The 12,425-nt window shown below is 36.4% G+C and overlaps 2 protein-coding genes across 3 annotated transcripts in view; both read right to left on the bottom strand.

Moving 5' to 3' along the window:
* LOC139985237 (flavin-containing monooxygenase 1-like) overlaps positions 1 to 12,425 on the bottom strand; it is a 30,965-nt gene that overhangs the window by 16,734 nt on the left and 1,806 nt on the right. For both annotated transcript variants that reach the window (XM_071999509.1, XM_071999508.1), the window contains exons 2-3: positions 2,878 to 3,050; positions 1,137 to 1,425 (exon numbers count right to left, since the gene is read on the bottom strand). In XM_071999509.1, the coding sequence (XP_071855610.1) occupies positions 1,137 to 1,425; positions 2,878 to 3,050 (462 nt within the window). The remainder of the gene's footprint in view (positions 1 to 1,136; positions 1,426 to 2,877; positions 3,051 to 12,425) is intronic.
* Positions 5,979 to 12,407, bottom strand: LOC139985239 (uncharacterized). Its single transcript, XM_071999512.1, has 6 exons — positions 11,638 to 12,407; positions 9,898 to 9,990; positions 9,270 to 9,420; positions 8,245 to 8,426; positions 7,175 to 7,319; positions 5,979 to 6,756 (listed from the first exon to the last, which is right to left on the bottom strand). The coding sequence occupies exons 4-6, from the start codon at positions 8,392 to 8,394 to the stop codon at positions 6,602 to 6,604; spliced, it is 450 nt and encodes a 149-aa protein (XP_071855613.1). The 5' UTR covers positions 8,395 to 8,426; positions 9,270 to 9,420; positions 9,898 to 9,990; positions 11,638 to 12,407; the 3' UTR covers positions 5,979 to 6,601.

Genomic DNA, 12,425 nt, shown 5'->3' on the forward strand with positions numbered 1-12,425 from the left:
AACTCTAAATCTAACCTAACCAGCCCCTTCCCACTCCCCTCTGACATGGCTAGCGTGATATACGACCCCAAACAAACGCATTTGTTGATGTTCTAATAAATCAGTAAAGAACTATTCTATTGTAAACTAACACATATTTATACCTTTGTCACACTAAACTCCTTTTTCAGAATCTAACAATATTGATTGTGTGTGATATTCACAAAATCGCAATTATCTTTGTCGATGTATAAATAAATCTATAAATATTTCTCTCGCAACTTTGCAATTTTTTTTTTGTCTTTTAAAAGTTTATCTAAGATATTCATACCAATATAAACACATGTGTTTTAAGTAATTTTCTCACAAATCTGACCACCTGTGAAATATCTCGACGCCATTTTGTTAACGGTGGTCGCACTATCTGGAATAACACAGATAAGGACACAAAATGCCCAATCTTAACTATGGGGTTCTTTTATATGCAAATTTGATTCTCATTTACATAACTGTTTTTTTTTATCAGTATTGAGTTCGTTTGGTGTAACACTTTTTTTCTAGCTTTTTCACTTCGTTTTCTTTGTTCATCTGCCCTCTATTTTTTTTTGTAAAGAGGGAATACTCTTAAGGCATTGCTTGTTCATTGCTCCTCCACCCTCTTGTGTTTTGTATATACTCCACTGTGCCATTTACATTGTGTGGAAAATGAATACAATCACAAATTCGAACATGAATCTCAAAATACCAAAAGGTTGAACACAGAGCATACAATTAGACCTACGAAATCGTTTAGTACTAATTTATGTATCTTATATTTGTACTTTTCTATTAAGATTTTAACTATAGTACATGTTTAGTGTTGTGAGATATTCTATTGTGTAAAGCTTTATATAACTACATACATTATTTTTATTATTATAATCATACACCACAATATCCTCCGAAACTTTGTCAAAGGAGTACTCTGTACGAAGTAATTGTAACCGGTTGAGTACTATATACATCATATCCATAAAATTTGGTAATATATTAGACACTCTATAATAATAATCATTCATCATTATAATAATAACAACGTTAAATGGAACATATTCTGTTTGTCATTATTAGTGATACGAAACATCAACTGAATATCTGCAGATAGCATGCATACTCACCAACCACTAATACATTTTTATCCGAATATTTGGTATTTTCGCGATATTTACTCCCCGTAGAGATGTCACCTTTAAAGCAATCTTGACCAGGGTACCTTGGTAAGTTTGCCCGAGCAAATACACCAGTACATATCATGACAGCATCGAAAATCTCTTCGCAGTACTCACGCCCTGATTGGTACCTTAGTCTCCAACGTCCAGTCGTTTCGTGGTCATCGGTTGGATAGACTTTCAGTACTTCAGCATTGAAGCGTATGTACTGGGATAGGTCAAAATGTTTAGCGTATTCCTATAACGGATGTAAGCGCACACAAGAAAAAGAAAAGAAAAAAGAATGATTCGACATTAGTCTGACGCCCAAGCTTAGTTGCAGCCATTGGGGCCTGGAGTGACACTCAAGGAGGGGTGGGGTGTATTGGTAGGAGGTGGTTCCTTTTACTACGTCAGCTCCCGGCCGACTGAGTTATGCCTACGCTCAACCATTTTAAATACTCATGGAATATATTCAAGTGTCACAACATAAATGCGTTAGTATGATCGGTATGGTTGTGTCACTATACCGCAACATATATGCGTTAGTATGATTGGTATGATAGTGTCACTTTACCACAATATAAATGAGTTAGTATGATTGGTATGCTAGTGTCACTTTACTACAATATAAATGTGTTAGTATGATTGGTATGCCAGTGTCACTTTACTACAATATAAGTGTGTTAGTATGATTGGTATGCTAGTGTCACTTTACTACAATATAAATGCGTTAGTATGATTGGTATGCTAGTGTCATTTTACTACAATATAAATGTGTTAGTATGATTGGTATGCTAGTGTCACTTTACTACAATATAAATGTGTTACTATGATTGGTATGCTAGTGTCACTATACCGCATCATAAATGCTCTAGTATGATTGGTATGGTAGTCACTATACCGCAACATAAATGCGTTAGTATGATTGGTATGGTAGTGTCACTATACCACAACATAAATGCGTTAGTATGATTGGTATGCTAGTGTCACTTTACTACAATATAAATGTGTTAGTATGATAGGTAAGCTAGTGTCACTTTACTACAATATAAATGTGTTAGTATGATTGGTATGCTAGTGTCACTTTTCCATAACATAAATGCTTTAGTATAATTATAAACCTACGTTAGGTTTCATTTTACTTGTTGACATTATACTTGTTTCTTTCTTCTTATTATTTCTTGTTTAAATCAGGGAAAAAAGTCCAAACAAACTGCAAATCTACTGTAAACAAGCCTGATTAATTTAATGATACAAAAAGTAAGAAGGCCCGATGTGTCGATCCTAGTAAGATGTTCCTCAGAGGTGGTCCTTCCAAAGTCCGGTAGCCGATGAAACTTTCGTCATATCTTACCGCATATTTCTCCGTCTAAGTGCGTATATTTTCATTGCTAAATTTTCCAGTTAGGTTGTCCGCCCACCTGATTTATTTCACATATTTCTACTTTTAGTTTCAGTTCATCCACCTCTGAAGAGTCCTGCTTGTAACAGAACGTCAGCCCCTTTAACTGATATATGTTTCTTTCTCAACCACAAAAGCCCAGAGATTTTTAGGAGCAACTTTTCACCCAATATAAGCATAGTTCATTTTAATTCAGTTTGCAATTTTTCAACAAATGAGTGAACTTACTTACTTAATTTATGAAATGAAAAAATGTGTTCATATTTTGAAGAGTTAATGCTTGCTTGTTCAGCAGAATAAACTTACCTGAAAGTATTCCAGACATTTTCGATGTGTAACGAAAGGAGACCACTCTTTGGGACAAGGGAAATCCGTGAATCCAAAGAACGCTTTACTGGTGTTGGTTTTCAAGCAGTTGTACACAGCCCCCGCTTCCGGGTAATCAGTCTTGCTATCCTCGCGATACACCCATGTTCCTCCTACAAGAATGACGTAATACTAAATCAAACAAGATTGGTCTTTATATAATATAGATTAAATATATATATATATATATAGATACAATATAATAATGGACCTGTTGTTGGTAAAGCAATTTATCCTTCCTTGTCACTGTTTTAGCATAGATAGGCCGTAACGAAGTCCTGTTAGTCTAATACTGTGGATCTGTGCCCAGCTAGACCTATTTCTGTTAGTCAATGTCATTGGGTCCGTGTCCAATTAGATCCAGTCCCGTTAGTCAATCTGTTGGATCCATGTCCAACTAGACCCAGTTCAGTTAGTCCAATTCATTGGATCCGTCTCCAGCTAGATCCAGTCTCGATAGTCCAACTCAGTGCAGGGCAGGTTTGCAGGGCCTCAGCAATGCTGGAAATATGGGAGCCGTTCACCACCTTTAAACGGGGTTAATCAAATGAGCCCTCTAAACTCACAGGGTTGCCTTACTAAATACTTTATACTTTTAAGAAATACTTGTGTAGATGGTTAGTCAAAATATAACAATAGCTGTGGGTGGTCGTAAACGTTTGGACATTAATATTTGTATCCGTGGAAACAAGATCATGTACACTCTTCATAATTAGTTAATGCTTACGCCTAGACATAGTTTAAATGCATGAGACATTCCTCGTTATGTATAGTAAAGACTTCATAGTTGACGCATCTCCGTAATTGACGCACCGTCAAATATTACTACCAACGATACAGCAGGCAACCTAAACTTTTTACAGCCAAGCAGAGTTACATATTTGATGAGTTTTAATCCATTTCTGGTATATGCTGATCAAATTGTGTTTTTTTTTTAAATGCTTTTAACACCCTGCCCCAGTTTTGCACCTTTTGTTGGCATTTGGGAAATCTTACTCCCTAAAAATAACCAACATTACCTCAATATGATACCACTACTCACTGGGACCTGACATGTCTGAGCTTAGAGGCTCAGAGCATAGCAAAACAGCACCCAAAGTCACACGCTAAGAACGATGTAGCAAAAATTGCCCAACATTGAAGAATATAATTACTAGAAATTGGGGAAACATAGCACGTGAAACTTTTTTAGCATTTTTTGCTTAACTGTGTTTAGCACAGGTGTTTCCTAAACTTTTGGGTAACATTTTTCTTAAAAATTGGGCAAAACTTGAGTTGCTAAACTATGGGCAATGTCACATTTACCCAATATTTATGAATATTTTTACCAAAAAGTTTAGGAAAAATCTGTGCTAAACACAGTTCAGCAAAAAGTGCTAATAATTCTTACGTGCTATGTTTCCCCAATTTCTAGCACTATTATATTCTCCAATGTTGGTCACTTTTTGCTACAGTTGATTTTTAGATTATACAGCAATTACAAACATGCAAATCAAATCACAGAATGGACCAAAGTAAGTTTCTGATTCGCAAACTGCTTTATTTTTCACTTTCTCTTAAGCAACATTTTGCAATTTATACAATTTCTCCTGCAGTTACTTATTCTTTTGTTTTCTATCTTGTGATATAAGTTTTAAGTGTATCTGCACATATATAATATGAATACATAAACATTCCCCAAAAGAATTTATCACTTGGGTTTAAATTGAACAAGCAAAAATGTGATACCAAAAAATTAAAAATTGTTATCATTCACTGTAAAATGTAGCCTGTAAATTTTGTAGAGTTTGCAAGTAAACCAGGCCTGAAATCTTTGACTAACATGGCAAGAGTTTGATGATGTTAATGAAATTCCTTTTCATAGTGAGGTCATATAAACCCTTATATCGTTGTTGTTGTTATTATTATAACTGTTTATTTTTCAGGAGGTGGTAGATGTTAAGTGACAGTTTTAACAAACATATCTAACAATTAAGTTTTCATTGCAATGCTAGGTCAGGAAAATCTCAGGGCCTGGAACACAATACATGGAGGGCTTTTGAAATTGAGCTATATATATCCAAATGCTTCTTGACTTTGCAATCCCTGCATGTGCAGGCAGAGTACCTAAGTTTTTATAGCCTCTGCTGATGTCAACTTATGATATACTTCATACCTCATATTAAGTATCTATGCCTAAATAAAGAATTCATCAAAATAACAGGTTTATCAATACCACTCTATCTGAGGACTTCAAAAAACCCAACAACAATATGATTTCACACGATACTAATTAAGAAACCAATCAATTAAACAACAATGTTGACCAACAAAACCCACCATATTCCTGATGGTCAGAGACTTGAATCATTCATGTAGTTGAACTAATAAATCATTATATGGTAATTACATGTTATGTTGATCAAACTTACAATGTATAACCCATGAAATATCTTTATGCTGACTGTCGATCAAGCTAATTAATTGTAATTAACTATCATACTATTTGTGATGTCAAACTAGTCAGTCATGTAGCTTACATAATAAATCAGTACCAACATGGCAATGGTAACCAAACCAATCAGTCATAAACAATGATACATAATATCACAATCAAGCTATTCAATCATAATCAACTGCTATATTAATAATAATATTCAGGTAAACAATTCAATCTTAACCATCAAACTAGTCAAGTCATGTTGAATAAAAGTGATAAACTAACACATAATATTCATGAAAAGCGAACTTAATCATTACAGCAAACAAAGTCCATTATAGAACTTACAACAGAAAAGTTACAAACCAACACAGTAGAACAGGGTTATCAATGCAAGCAGTTACACGTATAGCAGCTGGTGGTATAATACTTTACATTGAGTTGTAATAGGCACGGAAAGCCTTCACAGAGCTTATTTCCTTTGTGATAGCTGTGTTCAACTCATAAATAATGCTTTGCAGAAATTGCCATGATGCCTCACAGTCAGGCTGATACTCAATATCGAACACAAAGTGCATCTTGAAGCATGTGTCAATGGCTTTCAACAGTGAGGTTGCTGGTAGAGCCTTTCTCACAATCAGCACAAAAAATTGACGAGACTTCTGCTTCAAGTCCCAAAGAACTACAGTAAATGGCTGTGGATGTACCGTTTCATCTATATCTCCACAAAAGGACTTGATGTTTGTCACGTTCTGTAATGATAAAGGATGTATAAATCATTCACATAAATGCTGACTGAAAGAGAGACACAGCTGACCAACAGACAGACAGACAACAGACTGATGGCAGATATAACGATGGAAAAAGTGTAGGCCAATAATTTATTTCACGATAACCATAATAAAGTTTTGTTATTAGCATAAATGAATGCATATCAGACAAATGGCTTACTGATATTGGCAACTGAGTAGACATCACTGTAATGAAAAACATTGACAATACTAAACATTTTGTGACACCAAAATTCATGATATCCCCTGTTGACCGATGATACCATCAAAGATATGAAAAAGCTTGTGATGCTGACCTTGAAGTATCAATATCTACTAACTGTGTAATAACAAATAATGCTACAAATATTGTGAATAAATCTTGGTTTAACAGCATATTGTGGCATATCACAAGTGTAGCTTCACATGGTCATAGGGTGCCAGCAGATTTGCATAAATATCCAGCCTACATCATCTATGAACTGAATGAATATTCAATACTTACAGATCGGATGTCTATGAATGCCTTTACACCGGCAGAAACTGACATATATCCTCTGCCCTTCTTTCTCTTGTGCCGACTCTGAAATACATATGGCAGAGCAAAAAATCCAAGTTCCTCTTCTGTCACTGTCAAAACGCAGAAAATAAAAATGTACATATAGACTGTTACGAACTTGCAGGGTTTTATAAATAGTTGCATAAACCCCTTGTGAGTGCACTGCCCTTAATCATGGGTTGCCATTTCCATTTTACTGCAGGGATGGGATGCCCAAATTTTTAGGGGTGAAAAATATATGCTAAAACATAAGTCAAAGGCAGTTGATTAAGGGAATTGCTCAATGTGTGTGTCTCCTGTGTGTGTCATATGAACCTTGAATTTACCAAGGTTTTACAATTGGTAATATAGACAATTACATCCTTCTTTTCACACACAAACACACCCATACTTCATACTATTAGTCAAAAGCTGTTTGTCTAAATTTTTCTCCTTTGGTAACATTACACAAAACTTTTTTACTGGTTTGTGATGCTTAATCCAACTTACAAAGTGTGCAGTCCCAAGGAAGTTCTTTCATCCATCCTGGAAAGTTCTTTTCCGTATATGATAAAATGACCTTGCAGACAGCTGGCCACTTCTCATACAATTTTTCTGCTGATTCTGGTTGAAGTACTTGGAAATCTTGTTCAATCTGTATATACATTAAGATGGGAGAGTAAAGAAAACTATTCACTAAAGGAGAGCATTTGGAGAATGGAATGGGAAATAATTTGGTAAATCACTGATTGCACTGACGTAATGCTGAGGTTAGTGCAATGTCAATCACACAAAACTACTAGAAAGACACAATGCAAAAAGGCATTGAGAAACAAGAAATTGTAGTTAAAGCACATATCAGGAATTTAGGCATGAGAAACCGTTTTTCACCTGAAGGCTAACTTGCCATTCGTTCCAATCGTTCAAATCACAAATTGGAGAAAGTAGACCATAACTACATATGTTTGCAGCATTTTCTTGCAGAATTGGTGCATTTAATCTTTCAGCTTTGACTCAGCAAAACTGTGTATTCATCTTTTTGGAGAATACCGGTTAGTCTTATTTCAGCTTGTCACACTGCATATATCTGTAGGCCTATATCTAATCCTTCATTTACCACCCCTGTAATGATGTGCATGAAGCCTGAATGAATTTGCAAGGGCAGCCAAAATGTAACGTATTACAATAAGACATATATTTGTCTTCCAAACTCAACCATTACCATTTATGAATTAATAGCACAAACCTGGTATCAGGTCATCAATGCTCCAAGATGTTGGAAACATCTACAATCCTTACAAAATGGGTCAAACAGCTATTATCAAGGAATGTTCTGAGTCAATCACTGTTCAGCACAATATTCTTAAAAGTTATGTTAAAGTTGCATTCTTTCTATGCTCCAAGCAGCTTCAAGAGCACTGTCATTGAGACATAAGAACCCTCCCATTCTCAACAGCTGTGACTTAGAAAACAGCTACTTCCATAAAACATCACAAAAGTTATGCTGCAGAGGTAGAAATTAATGAACAAACCCATTCATCCTAGTAGCATTTACAATATGCTGACTTTTCAATACTTACCATGCCTGGAAGTAGTATCTTTGGATACTCCACAAGAGCTTCTTTGAAGCCTTTTGATTTGATCAGTATCTGTCTTCTCTTTGCTGTCTTTAGCATGTACTCTTCCATAGTAGCACGTGGCTGCTCATTATGTTGAAGCCACGTCTTCATCTTTTGGGTGTCCTCCTCAGACACAGAATCATCTGAAATCAGAATGCAAAAATGCATAGCGGTTTTAATTAGGTAATAATAGGGTTCTATGGTCCACCTACAACTAAATATGAGATCTGACTAAGCTTCTAGTTTTGAGCACATACACACATGCATATGCCCACGCATACACACACACACACATAAGCCACTATGAATGCATATGCTTCTCTTTACATTGAAACCATAAAACTAAGTTGTGATGAAACTTAATGTTAGCACCGAAATAGACAGATACTATTGGTTGAGGAAAGCATTTCTTATTGTAACACTACTTTTTGAAGACAGCAATGTGATCTGAATGTAGTAAAATTCAATGCACAAATTTTTCTTATATTAACACCCCACTACCAGGTTACTCCTATTTGCTCATCCATCCAGGCTTTTTCCAGATATTAATGGAGTGCCAAGATTCAAATCCCCAAGTCCACCTTGAACCCCCCCCCCCCCATTCACATCAACATCAGGATTAAAAACTGTGTTAGTGTGAAACATTATTCTTGCAGCACAATGAATCTTCCTTACATATCAACATGTTCACTAAAAATTGACCAGCCAGTTGGGACCCCCTTCCATCTACCAAGAGAATAAAAAAAACATTTAGAAATTGTTCAACTGCCTAGTGCGGGTGAATTTTCTCATTCTCTACACTCCCTAACAGCTCCTATAACCCAAGGGGATCAAAACCTTTCATAAACCTATGGAACATCCCAAGTTTGCAGTACAATAATGCTTTCTTATCAAGGTTCTTTCTTTATTCCCCCACCCCTACCCTCCACTGGTGAGGGGCCCTTCAATTCAGTGTTGACTAAGTTACTCAAGTGTTTCACACTCACCAGTGTCTTCATCATTATCATGCTTGCCTTCTAGTGATGTTGCTTCTTCAGTTGTGCTGTATTTCTTCACTCGTTTTCTACTGTATTTAAGATGCTCTTCCAACCATCCGCTCGCTGGTCTCCCACTGGTGCTTTTAGTGTAAAATGCCTCCTGTGAAAATGAAATACCACCAATTTCACAATTAACTATCCCAATCCCTTCAAAAATTTAAACATATCTGCAATAATGTGTTTACTACAATAATTCCCTTTTTACTTGACACTGGTTATCAAATATTACTTGATGTTTTGTAAGTATGCCCACATTTGGTGCAAAATTTGAGTCTATTTGGATATTTCCTGTGGCAAATCCAGCACAGGGGGTACAATATGCACCAACAGATAGTGTCACTCTGGCTTATAAGTAGATAATAACCCCCCCCCCCCATCCACACACATCCATTGGCCCCCTCACACTAGTTTTTGTTCCAGTTCCGGAATGAATGCCATGTATGTATTTTAAATGACCAAGAAGAGCTTCTACACTTGCCTCTTGTAATGTAGCCAGACACTTGAAGCATACTAATAACATGATAGTAACTATAAGTAGTAAAGTAAAGTATGCAGAAACAGTGGTCATAATACTAACATAGCTTTTCAATCTGTAGCCCAACTTTTGGAATCAGCTCTTTCAGTGAAGTTTCATCAAGAAGTTTGAATGATTCAAGGTCGATCTCATTGTCTGAAAGAAACAACAAACAAGAAAGAAAACATTATTACTTTAACACCTATTCATATTTATGTGAATAATGTGATCAAAACAATTTGAGAAAACTACTGACCAATGTTTGAAATTGGTAACCTAGGTGGCTTTAAAAGACCAACTGAATGCAAATTAAAGAAAACATAGACCACCATTCCTGTAAATACTAACAAAGCACAAGCCAACTCCTGAATAAAAAATCAAAACAAGCAAACTTGTCAGCTGTCCATTTTTCTTCCAGAGATGTGCCCCTGTCGGGCGGTTCCACCCAGCCCTAGGAATTTCCGCCTGGCAATTATTAAAAAATCCCGCCCGGCGCTTTATATCTACTTGGTGCGGGCAAATCTCTACCGTAGAGGCCTACAGGTATTCCTGATAGAAAATTCAAAATTCTACTTTTAATAGTTTCTTATAATTTTCCAAAAACCAATCTTATTATCATGATAGTCATGCAAACTACAATAACAAACTTTCATAATGCATCGGTTCATATAGTTAGCCTACATAGGCCTACAATCGCCAACATACTTTGCGCGTAACCAACCTACTGCTATTGTAGTATTGTACGTGTTACTATTTGTCGCACAGCAGATTCATAATCAATGAAACAGAGCAGTCTCAGTTTAATATGCAAGTTCTATTTGATTACACTATACCTATTGTGCACTGCGCTTTTGAGGCTAGATGTACAACAGCGAAACTGCTGTACATAGTAGGTTTGGATTTTGACTGATTTTGCCAATTTATCAATGTAATCTAAACACTATATTTGTGCTGCTAATTAGATAGTTTAATAAAGAAATGTTTACATCAAATCGAGGAACAGACTAGGCCATACAGGATGAAAACGGATTGGGAATTGAAATACTGTAGCAACTCACAATACTTAACGGTTTTCAAATAAGTACATGATTTATTCTTAAACTTACAGATTTTCCTTAAAGAACTCGAAGAACGGGTAATTGTCCTTTTCATTCACACAATGTCGGCCTAGGTCAAATGTTATACAGGCTTGAGCTTTACAAAGTGGTCATGCATGGGACACCCCCTCCCTCAGTGGCAGCAACTTCCCAATAAGACTAGAGGAAAATAACTAAACCATAACTGAGTGGTGATATAGCATACTTGCGGTAGGCTGGGCTATGGCCTGGTCCTATGTTGGACCTCCAGTAATCCAGCATAGCTAGCCTATTACAGGTCTCAATTGCAACCTAGGCCTAAGCAACATTTCAACTGGTAAAAACTCTGTAACTAGGCCTAGGCTAATCATGGTGTTAGGCTCACCAAATCATCACTATCACAAAGAATGAGTACGAAATGTCTGGCCAAGACTAGGCCCTTGGTGCATACTTTCGGTGGAGCGTGACCACAGTTTCTGTGTACTAGCCTAGCCCATTATCATATTCATAACATAAGACTTCACATTACATCTTAACACTAATAATACCTACTTGCTTAGCTAAAATTTAAAACGTTACTGTTACTACTTCTAGGCTAACGTATATGCCTACAACAAATAGTAACGGCGACCTAGCCTCGCGTTAGGCCAACGGACGGAAGTTAAAATCGTGTATGCCGCACATGCGTAGTTTTACGGTTTTGGCGAAGGAAATTACAAATAACTACCTTCAAAAGTCTCTATTAGCTCATCCATTCCCCATCTGGTGAGAACTGATTTGACTTCAGGCTCTGACATGATGAATTACGGCCATAGAGCAAGTATTACGACAAATCACCGTTCGCTTTTCGGAGCTTGAGACTGCGCACAGGTACGGTATGGCGCGATTGCAGTGCAGAACAATGAAGGCCAAACGAATTTGTTGCACGCAACACTCTTTGTGCTCAACTATTTGGCACAAACCCTTTGCTAAGTGCATGAAGCAACATTTTGCTTACAAACATAGTAATTGACTCTCAGGAGTTGGGCAATTTTTGCCAAAAAAATTATTACCCAACTAAATTTGCCCAACAGTTCTTAGCGTGCAATGAATGTATACTTAGGCCTACACTACAGTAAGCTTATTGACGAATGTGTCAATGTATGAAATAACTTGACACGGCAGACATTTTGTGGTCAAATCCTGCTCAATTGTACGTTGCGTAGGCACTGAACAATAACTATTTTGAGATTATTACATTTCTGAGGAACTTAACATTTGAAAAACGCATACAGTTGAGTGATTTGGATTTTTCGTTGATGGACATCGTTAATCAAATCCTTAAGTGCGTCAATTATGAGCCCACCATTCTATAGGAACATCCGATTCTCATGGTTTTATCAGTTTAAACTGGTAAAGATGAGCACCCGTTGATCGGTTAAAACTGATGTGTTATAGTTTCTTAACATGTGTTACATTCCAATAGCTACTGAGAAGGACTTACAAACAGAAAACAAATTAAACAAACAATTCTAT

This window comes from Apostichopus japonicus, chromosome 17 (assembly GCF_037975245.1).
Source record: "Apostichopus japonicus isolate 1M-3 chromosome 17, ASM3797524v1, whole genome shotgun sequence".
Classification (NCBI taxonomy): domain Eukaryota; kingdom Metazoa; phylum Echinodermata; class Holothuroidea; order Aspidochirotida; family Stichopodidae; genus Apostichopus; species Apostichopus japonicus.

Excerpts from the sequence above, each read along its gene's own strand:
- LOC139985239 (XM_071999512.1), bottom strand. The coding sequence starts at position 8,394 with ATGAAGACGTGGCTTCAACATAATGAGCAGCCACGTGCTACTATGGAA. Across the intron at positions 7,320-8,244 it reads AGATACTACTTCCAGGCATG|ATTGAACAAGATTTCCAAGT; the intron begins GTAAGTATTGAA and ends ATGTATATACAG. Across the intron at positions 6,757-7,174 it reads TCCTTGGGACTGCACACTTT|TGACAGAAGAGGAACTTGGA; the intron begins GTAAGTTGGATT and ends GCGTTTTGACAG.